General features: G+C 40.5%; 1 protein-coding gene across 1 annotated transcript in view; it reads left to right on the forward strand.

Moving 5' to 3' along the window:
- The window catches only part of LOC118157413 (RAC-alpha serine/threonine-protein kinase), a 72,606-nt gene that overhangs the window by 39,796 nt on the left and 20,295 nt on the right, over window positions 1-12,515 (forward strand). Inside the window, exons 4-9 of the mRNA XM_035311723.1 lie at window positions 4,237-4,348; window positions 7,163-7,310; window positions 9,107-9,238; window positions 9,383-9,448; window positions 11,139-11,207; window positions 11,926-12,051. Of these exons, the coding sequence (XP_035167614.1) occupies window positions 4,237-4,348; window positions 7,163-7,310; window positions 9,107-9,238; window positions 9,383-9,448; window positions 11,139-11,207; window positions 11,926-12,051 (653 nt within the window). The remainder of the gene's footprint in view (window positions 1-4,236; window positions 4,349-7,162; window positions 7,311-9,106; window positions 9,239-9,382; window positions 9,449-11,138; window positions 11,208-11,925; window positions 12,052-12,515) is intronic.

The raw sequence follows: 12,515 nt of genomic DNA on the forward strand, positions 1-12,515 counted from the left end.
AATGAAGGCCAGTAACATTTGCTGATGATGTTCTGTCTTTTCACGTAACAGGTATAGCAATAGTAGTAGTAGCAATAAATACAGAATGTGCTTTCCTTTTATAGGATTTTTTTCATATGTTTGACAATCATTTAGTAGTCTCTTCTTTGTCTTAAGCCCTGTCCTTTCAATCTGAGAGAGTTTTGATCAGATGTCTTTGAAAACCTGTTTACAGAACCGCCATGGTAAAGAGAGACTCTTGCATTTTAATTCTTTTTTCTCCACCTAATTTCCAGTTAAAAATAGCCATGTATATATGGTTATATTTTAATGATACTTTAAGGAGTTTATTTTCCCTGGAAGTTACCTATGGGTGATTTTTATCAAATTTCTCAAAGATGGTGCCTGGCACTTAACTGTGATTTTTTTGAGTCATATTTGTGTTCCTGTTCCTTACTTCGCTGCTGAGACAGAAGGAATAAAAAAGCCTGCACCTAACTAGTTAGTTATGCTCCAGAGACACCAGCAGATAAATAACCGATAGAGCCCATGCTGTAAATCTCTTGGATAAGTAGCCTTCATACTGATTGTAATCTCAGATTATCGTGTATGTCTGCCCATTAGGTTATAAGCCCTTAAAACCGTATAGCTGAGAAGAGCGGTATATAGTGAAAAACAACGCGGAGAGAGTGGCTGTTCCTGTTAGAAAGAAGGGATTATTATTTCTCTGCCTGTCCAAAAGGAGGGCGGACTGCGGTGGTTTTGTTGTACAGCCGAAAACATAATTGCTCAACAATGAGCGCTCCTTTTGGGACAGGGCTGCGTGTCTGTAGTCAGGCGTTTATCGCAGGGCACAGGACGGCCAGATCAGCGGGCAGATTTTCTGTGTCTGCTGTTATTCGGGCTGCCTTAGTCTAGGTCTCTAACTCAGGGCTCCCAGCTCCTCGCTTTTGCCATGCTGAGCTGTCTGGGAGGTAATCTGTTAAGTGGTGCTAGCAGAAAGGGAGCACCCCAACATGGTATTCCTGCTCCACTTTCCAAAGTTTTATTTATTCATCATTCTTTTTTTTCCTTGATTGCCCTTTTTTTTCATCTCTTTCCTTAAAGAAACCAAAGCAGGAATGGGAAGGATTCTTGACATTATTGGTTTGAAGTGTGATGTCATTATATAGGGAGCAGAGTTTGACACTTTCATCACAAGTAATCTGCCTTTTAGCTTAAGTGCTGGGGAAGCAAATATTGTGACATTTTAGAAAGTCACTGGGATAATACTAAGTGTCTTTCAAATACAAAATGGTAATTTACATTTGAATGCCTTGGTGTCTATTCCCGTTAGGAACAATTTCTCTGTCCTACTTACTTTAAAAGACCAAACGCCAGGAAAGAATCAAGAGGTTCTTTAGAGCAATTTAAATCATTTTTAACAGGCTGCTGTTTATAGTACTTACTGTGTTGCAAAAGGAGAATACATATGTTGGCCTGTTTGACAGGAAAAACTGTCTTCAAAGTGGGTAAGTGACCATCAGCCTGTGTCTGACATGTGAGTGGTTTTATGCCCCAAACGATACCCCCAAACGTGCCATGAATCAGACTTAATGTAATACCAAGTCTGTTGTACCCTGCTGTAGTGCCGCATGTTGCTGTACATGATGGTAAGAGACAAGTTTGGTGGTGCGGTAGCTTTCCAGCCTCAGGAGAGTTCAGAGTCAGTTGTAAAGGAAAGAAGAAACCCTCTGCTTCTTTGTTTCATTGATGAAAGCTGGTTCTGCCCATATACAGCCGTGTGGCAGCTTCAAACTTTTGAAACCTGAGTGGTACAGCACTTTGGTAAGGCAAGTTAAAAATAAAGCCTTCTGTATTTCTTCGTATGTGCTGTTATGATTGAGCAGGGTAATTAGACAGCATATTGTTCACTAAACAAAACACTTCTATGTGACATACTTGAATTATAGTGGTTATTAACTGACAAATCTCTATTATTTGTCTTGCTGTATGCCTTAAAGATTGCTGGATCAGCAAGCTTAACAAATATCGATGGACAGTGCTGATTTAGGGGAAAAGCGGTGATATTTATTTGGTCCCCTTCCGTGACAGAAAATGCCTCCTGTGGTTTATTTTGCTGAAATTAAATGGTTAAAGTTTGGAGCTCATGGTTGGTTCGAATATCTATGCTGCTACTTCAGAGTATTTATTCTGAGGTACGAAATGTGCAGCTAGAGGCTGCTTTAAAAAGTAAACAAAACCTCTCCGTTTATTTCTTCGTAGTGTTGTACTTCTGGGTAAGTGAAGGCGAACAGTTCTGGGTTTGCACGAGGTTAGAAATAGCCTCATTTTCTTCTATATGGGAGTCTTCAGCCACGTTTGGTGTCTGTTGTGGCTGCATTGTGCAGGTTCACAGAGGACAGCCCCAGCCTTAATCTAATTATGTTAGGCAGGCAGGCAAGAATGGGAGATACATTAAAAAAAAAAAAAAAAAAAAAAAAAAGGAAGAGTAGCTAGGCTAAGGTGGCAGGTCTTGAAGCAGGAATGAGATGTCGTGAGTTAAATTTCTCAGAACTGGGCTTACTGGTGTGTGCCAGCTCCTGCAGTTGTGCTCAGCATTAATTGCTGTTCTGCAAAGGAGGATGGAGGCTGCTGGGACGCAGCGTTGCGAAGGCACGGCCGCCTCGAATTGTGGAGGTTCTTTAATCTCGGTGAATAAAGGAGTGCTGTTTATCACACTAAAACCTTTTCATGACTCATTAATAAACTTTCTCTTATCTAATTGCGATGCTTTAGTAGGATGCGGTGTAACCTCAGCGTGCTATTAAAGAAAAATTAGGTTTTCTTGTCATGAAAAATGCAAAGTTACTCATTGTAAAGCTTATAACTCCAGCAGCAAATGAGGCATGAAATATATTGCCAAAACTACAGCACCCAAAAACACTGGCAGTAAATATTTTATCTTGGTGCTAATTAAGAGCTTGAATTTAAAACTGAGCACTCCACATTTTCACAATAATAAAATTAACCTCACGATACCAGTGTAGCCTTACTAATGCAGCTGTTATTCCGGACGGATTCTGTCCTTGACTTCATATTGCTAAATGAGGAGCATGTTCATGGCTCTAGCAGCAAGCAGACATTTCTCCTTGTCTTCATGGTGCCTTCTTTGGTTGCAAGTTGGTTTGGTACTTGAAGGCCAAATAACAGTGAAGTTGTGGGCTCAGCAGCTGCAAGGAGGAGAGTTTAATGGAAGAAGGGTTCTTCCTCCTTTTTTTTCCTCCTCCACTCACTATTTTGAGTTTGCTTTAGCAGGAGCTGTTTAATTAGCATTGGAGTTTCTATTAATGTATTTCTGGGAAATGTGATGGTTTGGCTTCTGTTCTCACTTCGTTGACTTTGGGTGTTGTTTTGGTTGCTTTACAGCTAGTGTACCCTTAATCAGCTGCCTGGTTCAGGCTGAGACGTGAAGGATAAGTGCTCATTGTATCCTATGAAGCTTAAAATAGCTGTGATACTTTTTTCCTAAAAACAAAATTCATGCTCTCCTCTTGAGAGAGAGTGCTTTTTATGAAGAACGTGAGATTTTTGAATATGGCCATGTCTCCACAGAGTTTTTAGGTGGCATTTACTGGCAGGGCTGAGGACTGTTGGCTGTGTGTCCATCCGGCATCTGAGTGGCAGCTGTCCTGGCGGCATTTGGGATGGGGTCTTTTTGGGGCGTGCCTCTGCAGTTTGATGTTCCCTCTAGTGTTTGAGGGCTGGAAATGCTTTCTGCCAGAGTCTAATCTTCGTCAGGTCCCTGAAAAATGACCAAATACGCTCTCCAGCAACTCCTTGAGAGCCGAGGACGGGATTTTATGGCAGGAAAGTCGAAGGGAGGGAACGCAGAGGCTCAGCGTTAATTTCAGTGGCTGTAATTACCGCATTATCAGCTGACTTTGTCCATGTGTTCGGCTCTGGATGACCTTTGGAGCATCAGACCTGAGTCTGAACGGCTTCTGTATCATCACATCACATTTCTACTTACCTCTCTGACCGACCAAACGTGGACCCTTTCTAAGCAGAATTTGATTTCAGTGCTGCTTAGATGACTATCTCTTAAGCTATTTATTGGTTTCATCAACACAGTAAATTGTTTCACGTCGCCTAAAGAAGTACTTACAGAGATTTCTATGGCTGATTAATTGCAACAGTTTGCTAGATAAGAATAAAGACAAATGATTATTTAAACCTGCTTATGTACCATGACTCTTTCTTCCTTGATTGTGGTAGAGTGCCAGCTGATGAAGACAGAACGACCTAAACCAAACACATTTATCATTAGATGCCTCCAGTGGACCACAGTAATTGAAAGAACATTTCATGTGGAGACTCCAGAGGAGCGGTATGTTTCATTCATATTTAATACATAAACTACTCGCAAAAGCAGATGCAAGTGTTCAGCATTAATAGCAAGCCCTTTGCTCAAGCTCTTACTTACCAGGTGATGTACGTCAGGACTGAAAAGTGACAAATAATTTTTGAGTGTCACAGTTTTAGTGCATGTTCCAGTATAAAAGGTACCTTAAAGGAAGGTTGACTTCTCAGGGAGTGGATTTTGAGTGGTATCTGTAAATGAATGTTGTTGGTTTGGGTATCCAAAAAGCACAGATGCGTGTCTGTACCAGCACACAGGTAGTTATTTCTGGAAAGTTAGGCTTCATTTCTCACTGGAAATTTTCTGCTATGTGAAATAAAGGGTTTCTGACCTGGGAGTTTCTGGAAGGGTGAGCACAAGTGAAAGAGATTCAGGCAAAATTGAGTTGGATCAAAATGCTGACCTTTTAAAGTCTTTTTAGACACCTTGTTTTTAAAGGAAAAAAGTCAGTAGTATCACTGCTGATTGCTAATGTTTTATGCAAATTAGATAATAAAGGTGATAGTTATCTGCTGCAGGTGCAGATTTCTGTTTCAGCTGTTAGGAAACAAAGCTAAGAGCACGCATCCTGTGCTCTCATCATTGGAGAATTGATCTCTTACCTCCTGAGAGAAGAGTTTTCCAGCACAGCTACTCTACAACTACAGCGTATTTAAATATTTACTTGCTCTTCAGGAACTGAACGTAAATTATTCCAGTATCATTGCCCTAGGGGAAGGGGTATTTTAAAACCCTGGTCCTCCCTATGTATGAAACTGGCATGTTTGTTTTTAAGATCAGCAAATTCTACTTAATATTCTTTGCTTTTTTCTATTACAGCTTGTGTGCACTGAGTTAGACGGTTCCTATTTATTGCTTTTGATTCTATTACAGTGTTCACAAGCAGGAGAAATCAAATTAAAGCAAAGAAAAATAAACTGGTCCTTGATTCATTTAGTAGCTTTGTAGTCAGTGACCCTAAAATGAGTGAATAACAGTTTCCACTTGGGGGAGGATTGTGTTTCGGTCTCGTTTTGTTCCCTCCTAGCCAATTAAGTCAGCTTTGTGACACTTCAGGGCTTGGAGCGTTAGTCACCTCTGTTGTACACAGTTGAGATGTAAAAGCTGAGGGTGAAATTCTGGTATCCCAGAAATCAGAGATCTGTCTACTTCAGGAGGGCCACGATCTCAACCAAGTCAGCAATAAATCTTGAAACAGATGTGGAGGTAGCCCTTGGCTTTCTGTAATGGTTCTGAATAATAAAAACGACTAGTAAATAAATGAATGTGCTTGTGATGTTGATGGAAACACAGGAGAACATTTGGAAACGATTCCTACATTTAGCATTACCTTGCTGTCCCAAGACAGAACTGGATAGTGTACGAAGACCAGCCTTTTGAAGCAGATGGTACAGGTGAATGTTAGCTGAAGAAAGTGAATAGGTGGTTTGTTTTTTCCTTAACCCCAACATGGTAATTCTGTACAGCTGTCTTTCTCCTCTTTTGGAGATAATATGGAGGTAATCTTCCTTAGATATCTTCTGTATTTGTAATATAGAAATGAATACTGCTTCAACCAGGCACAATCCAAAATAAAAACTGCGCAGGACATAAAAGACCTTATGTGTAATTGGTGTAGCTTTTATTAGAATACTGTGTCAGGTAATTTTTCCCATGGACTTTGCTTCCTTGGTGGAATGTTTCTCTTTTTCCACCCAACACAAACTGCAATTCAGATGTTCGGATATGATTTTATTTCTTTAAGCTTATGTTTCACTTTATAATTTCACAGAACCAGTGAAAAGTTTGATATTGATTAGGATGGCATGGCCTCTTCAGTATTTGGCAGATTGTGCATGGAGTTGTTCAGCTTTGGCTGCTTGTGTTCCTGCTGTAGTCACAGAGCTACAGACAGTAAAATGCAGTAAATCCACATTTGTTTGGCCCCTGTATGCCTTAAAGCTCTTCCCAAAAACCTTTAAGGCATTGAATTGCATGTTTTATGTTCAATAAATTTGCAGTGAAGTTAGATGAAGGCCAAGAACTTTCACTTCAATAGTTTCCAAAGGTGTAAAATTTCCCCAAATTCAGTGGAGTGGAAGGGGTCTGCATAGAATTCAAAGGGGTCGGTATGAGAGCACCCATTGCTGAAACCACTGTGGAAACTTTCTTGCAACCAAGACCTATGGCTAAGATAAAATGTTGCTGATTTTGCTGATGTGCTGCTAAGCTTTACACAAGAACTGCTGTAGTTCTGGCATCATCTCTGTAAGAAATGTATTACCTAAGTATCCCGGGCTTTAAAAACTTCTCCTAGGACATTCCTTGGCATTAAAATTTAGGATGTGTGTGTCAAGAGGTGGAGTAGTGCCCCCAGCAGTTAGATAAATGTGTTTCCAGTGCACCATAGGAATGGAAAAACTTTAATTCCTTTGTGCTGCATGGGAGCCTTTTGCTTTTTGGTCTTGGCGAGTCTGCATTTGTTATGTAAATCTCTGTATCAGTAGGTCACATCTTGACCTGATGACTGACTGGGTATTAGAAATTGCTGAAGAGCCTTATGTTGTATATGGACCGTGGGGACTTCAGTTGTCTCGTTTCTAGTGTGATTAATAAAGATGTAGGCTAAAAGTGCTCTTAAAATGTATTTTTTGCAGTGCTTGAAAACGCACAAAATGCAGCGTTATGTGGCGTTGGTTCATTTTAGAGCATTGGTTGCTCTGTTTTCCTCAGAGACCCTTGCTATTGCAGACAGTAATCTGAAGACACAGGTAACAAATGTCATTGCTTATATTTTGCCAGGGAAGAATGGACGAAAGCCATCCAAACTGTAGCAGACAGCCTCAAGAAACAGGAGGAAGAGATGATGGATTTCAGATCTGGCTCTCCCAGTGATAATTCAGGTGCTGAAGAAATGGAGGTTTCAATGACAAAACCAAAACACAAAGTGGTAAGTGAACGTGGCAGGAAGAACACTAAATATTAGATCTTGAATGTAGACAAGAAGCAGCCATCAAGGCCTTTCTGTTCCCTAAAAATTACACAGTTGTAGATGTGGTTTCTGGATGAAAAGGTTGTTTGATGTGAGCAGGTATGGGTCAAAACCTGGCTGCATCCACCAGAGTTCTCAACTCAGATACACTGCAGGATTTCCAAGGCCAGCTCAGGTCTGGAAGCAGTTGGCTTAATTTCCTGCAGTACAGACAATGAAATCATATTTCCTGCTGGACCTTGAGTCTGTGTAACCTCTATTTCTGTCTGCTGTGTTGTCATAGGCCAGTGCAAAGATGCACAAGTGAATTTCCAGGGCCTGAGGTTGCTCTGGATTAAGGACCTAGGCCTAATCCCAGACAGCCACTGGGGTGTCTGTCCATAGCGTTCCTGCAGCTTGGGTTTTTGCATTGTGCACAGCATTGACTGAATGGCCTTGTGTAAGAGGAATGTGTACCAGTATAGATCTCTGCCCTTTTAGGTATCTCCTTTCAATCTCTTCAACCTCCCTTCCTTTAGTTCTACCCTCTCAGCACCTCCTATTTAGCTTTCCATTTTCCAAAGCATTCCCGTTGACTCTTTCAATAATTGATAGAACCTTTTCCCATGCAAATGCTGTGTCTGTGGATTATACCAAAGGCATTTCTTTGTGTTCTTATCTCACTATTATCTTTGCCATTTACGTTCATAATTTTGCTTCAGTTTGGGGAAAACTGATGAAATTTTTAAAAAACTAAGTCATTATGTGATTGCTAAGTATGCCTGCCAGCCTTGTGTCATGCTGTTTGCTTTAGACTGATGTGGGTGGCTACTTACGTGTCACTGTAAATTGTAGCTGCCATTAGCCTTCTGTGTCCTTGACCGAGCAGATACTACTCTTGCAGAGTGGCTCCTAATAGAAATGCAAGAACCACCACCTCCTTGGTCAGATTTCCGAGGCACATTCTTCCGAGTCAGTGACTGACTCTCCCTGGGCATTTTAGTGAGGATAATCAAAGTGATTATTGGGGTCCTGACATCAGCTGTATTGAACAATTAACAGCAAGTCTCCTCAGCCAGCTGTAGGGAAGAATATGGAGTAAGTTTGCTATTGAGAGCATCTTGGAAGTTTTCCCCAACAGAGGCTGCAGTAGCCTTTGGCTGTTCAAGTACTATTACTGCTATGTTGGCAATGGTCATTGGTACTGTAAGAGAGACACTGACTGTCCTTGGCCTGCAGCACATTCCAGTTTCCCCAGCATTTTCCCTAATGGCAAAACAAGTAAGAGAGAGTAGCTAATCCGTGAAGCAGTTGTTTTCTCTGTGGGTTCTGGTGCCAGTCATTGAACCACAAGAAAGTTGATCCCCTAGAGAGGTGGGGAACATCAGAAAAAGGGTATGGATTCAGTCCCTAGATTCAGAGCAACATACAACTTTTAGTGAACCTCTGCACTGACAAAGTGGTCAAAATGTCTGTGGAGTGATGATAATACACGGAATGGCATTAGCACAATTGAACACTGAGTGAGTCATGTGAATGAGTTTTCTGTTGGTGGATGGTTTATGGTTTTCCCTAAATAGTTTGATTGATTGTTTTTGGGAAGTGTACTGGTACTCATTTTTATGGCAGAATCATTTCTGTTCTTGAATTCTACTAAGTAAAAGGGTTTAAAAATTAAAAATGCATAGTATTCTCCTATGAATGAGAAATTCTAGTCTGATATACTTGTTGGTAGTTAATGTAATTCACTTTTTGTTTATCTGTGTCATTAACAGACCATGAATGAATTTGAATACCTTAAGCTACTGGGAAAAGGCACTTTTGGAAAGGTCATTTTAGTTAAAGAAAAAGCAACCGGACGGTATTATGCCATGAAAATTCTGAAGAAGGAAGTTATTGTAGCAAAGGTGAGTGGATGGGAAACTTGGAAATATGTACAGCCTTCTGGAAAGGAATAGCAAGGATGCTCTGAGCACTTGTAAATAATTGCTTGAAATGCATCCCCTAATCTGGGGAATCACTTTGGTGATTTCCTTCTGATTGTGTTTCAGGATGAAGTAGCACACACGCTGACAGAAAACCGTGTTTTGCAGAACTCGCGGCATCCGTTCCTAACAGTACGTATTTCTCCTGCTGTTGAGTGGAACTTGACATTGTGACAACCAAGGCTTTCCTTATTTTTTGTTATTTATATAATGCATCTGAGATCTGTGGTTTTGGACTCAGTGTGTATTTTCATGCTTCCATTTTTGGGAAGCACAAATTAAAATGCTTTTCTGAGTCCTCTCGTTCTTGCAGAGCAGGTCTTAAGTACCTCTTGAAATCAGAGACTTCTTGTAGTGTCTCAGGGTGTGGTTTGGTTTTACAGCTCACCCATGTAACGGTTTGCAATCCTGAGAGAAGTATTTGCTTTCCCTGGCCTCCAAATGCTTGGTGTTCTCTTCGAGGCAGAGATCAGGGTGACCTTGACCTTGTGATAAATAAGTTCAGCAGAGTAAGGGAAAAAAAAAAAATGGCAATTTTAATTCTTTTTTACAAATTCCTTTTACTGTTGCCAGAAGCAGCTTACTGGGGAATCAGAGCTCTGGTAGTATCTGCTGAAGTATAGAGGTGGAGCACACTGGGAGATAGAACAGAGGATGGTAAGACCATGCCTCTTTCAGTGCTCTCCCTTTAGATTGGCTAACTGTAAAATGAAAGCATAGTCTGTTTAGACCTCCAGCACCAGCAGTCTCTGTGGGTTGACTTCAGATACCCAAGTTCTACCTCAAGATTTTGTTTGTAGTGTTCATTACAAGTTGGTTCTGAATCCTTTCCAACAGCTTCAGCCCCCTAAGAGACCTGTGTAGTGTCCTGGTGGTTTCCTTTTTCCAGATACACGAGGGTTTAACTGGAATTTAGACCTTTTAAGTGTGGCCTCTGGAAGTAAATATTGGTTGAATTGGGTATAATCAGTAAATGTTTGTTGACAGACCAAAAACCTGATCGTCCCTTTCTTTGCAAAAACACATCAGCTTTAAAAGTGCTTTCCCTAATAATGAAGATAATGATATACTGCATGCTATTTTCTTAACGCTTTCATAAATGCAAATACCCAAACCAAGAGCTGTCTTAAGTCAGCTGTCAGACTGGGATATCACCAAGAAACTTAAGACCATGGCAAACAAGCTGGTGTTACTCTTGCTGAAGGAATACACATGACAGGGCTGTACAAAGGCACCTTGTGACACTCCATCACACCCTGTGTCTGGTCTGGTTTTGTGAATTGCTCACAAATGGATATTGACAGCATTGCTCAATCCCCTGGCAGGCTGTCAACAGCGAGCCGTCGCAGTAAGCGGGGCAGAGACCAGGGGCCTGGTGCTTGTAAGCTCCCTTGTTTCAGACAAGTGGACTTGCAGCCAGTGTGGCAAAACCTTGTGCTTTTGGTTTTGTTTTTTTTTGGTTGTGGCCTCCTGTCTGTGAGATCAGATGGTAGGAGTTTGTGGCCTGGGGAGGATACTTCAGTGCCACTGTCAGTACGTTTTGTGCCATTGTAATGGGTCAGGACTTTGTTTCACAGCATTGTAGGCATTGCTAATAGCTTCTGCAAGGGATTGTTTTAATGTATTAAATATATTTCTCAAAATAAGCTGGCAGTAGATCAGCTGCAAAAAGAAAATGCAAATATTATATGACAGCCAAGAACAAAAAGTCCACTAAAATACAGATTTTATATCTGTGTTTTGGAAAATTAATTCAAAATGTTTCTTTTTTATAACTGTCAGTGTGATCGATCTTCTGAGTTTTTGTTTAAATCTGTTTCAGGCTTTAAAGTATTCCTTTCAGACACATGATCGCTTGTGTTTTGTGATGGAGTATGCCAATGGAGGGGAGGTAAGGGAAATGCAGTAATGTTTAATACTTCAGGATTTTCCTGTCCTGCTTCTAATTCTGCTTGGCATCACTTAGCTGGGGTCCGTGTCTCCATTTCTAGTGCATCCAAGCTGTCCTAGTTAAACAGAGCTGTTTGCAGTTTTAACTAATATTAAGAATTAAGACTCTAATTTCTTCACTCCATTTTTAGAGGTTTTGGGTGTAGGTTTGTATTTTGCACAACAGCAACATATTGTAGTCTGACATTTAGTAGTTCAGAAAAATAAGTTGCTTTGTAGTTGTTCTTCAGACAGCTTTTAACCCTTTTTAATGAATATTGCGAGCACGTGTTACTTTGGAGAGGTAGAAACACAGCACGGAAGGAAAGATAGTAAGTGTTAAGAAGGAAAAGGTGAAATACCAACATTTCTCTAAATCATGCATTAAGCTAGTTTTAATATCTAATTGTAGTTCAATTAAAAGGAAGTTTTATTTTCTATATGTACAAGAACGTGTAGCAATCAAACTAGTGATCAGCGTACATCTGTGAATATGAGTTATAATTGCCTGGTTGTTTACTTTATGATGTTTTTTAAAACATTTGGGAGCACAGCTGAGTGTGGATGGGAAGGAGTTTTCTCTTAGGTAACATTGGATTCTAAGCAGGATGGCTTGAGAAGTGTTATACATAACTCAGAAACATATGCGATCTAAATGCAACAAATTATTGTTCTTGTAGTTGTTTTTCCATCTGTCAAGAGAGCGTGTCTTTTCTGAAGACCGGGCTCGGTTTTATGGAGCTGAGATTGTTTCAGCATTGGATTACCTGCATTCAGAGAAGAATGTGGTTTATAGAGATTTGAAGGTATGTAGAAAAACAACTTCACAGGCTTTTGGGGTTTGGGCTTTCTGTTTCTTAATCACAAAAGCAAATGAGCCTTAACTGTAAGAAAGCCTTTTCTGACTGAACTTCAACATAACAGTTGTTGCAGCTGTTGGGCTTGGCTTTACAGGATGTCTAAACACTTCCATCGTCTAGGCGCTTGTATAGCACATCTATCAGGACTCTAGCAGTGCTTCAGAGAATACGAAGGGGTACTGAACAGCATGGATTGTGTTTTTACCTGACTGATCGTGTTCCAAGAGAAACGTTGCTGGCTGTTCACATGCTGGAGAATAATCCTGGGCTTTTCATTATTGGGTCTTATCAGATGTATGGAAATACATATGCTGTGTATGATGTGCTTCCTTGCAGTGGGCTGTGCAGCACTATCTTTGTAGTACCTGCTTGCAGTTAGAAAATTGAGTCAAGTTCAAGTTGCTTGTTTG

The sequence above is a fragment of the Oxyura jamaicensis genome (genome assembly GCF_011077185.1).
Source record: "Oxyura jamaicensis isolate SHBP4307 breed ruddy duck chromosome 5 unlocalized genomic scaffold, BPBGC_Ojam_1.0 oxy5_random_OJ106518, whole genome shotgun sequence".
Taxonomy (NCBI): Eukaryota; Metazoa; Chordata; class Aves; order Anseriformes; family Anatidae; genus Oxyura; species Oxyura jamaicensis.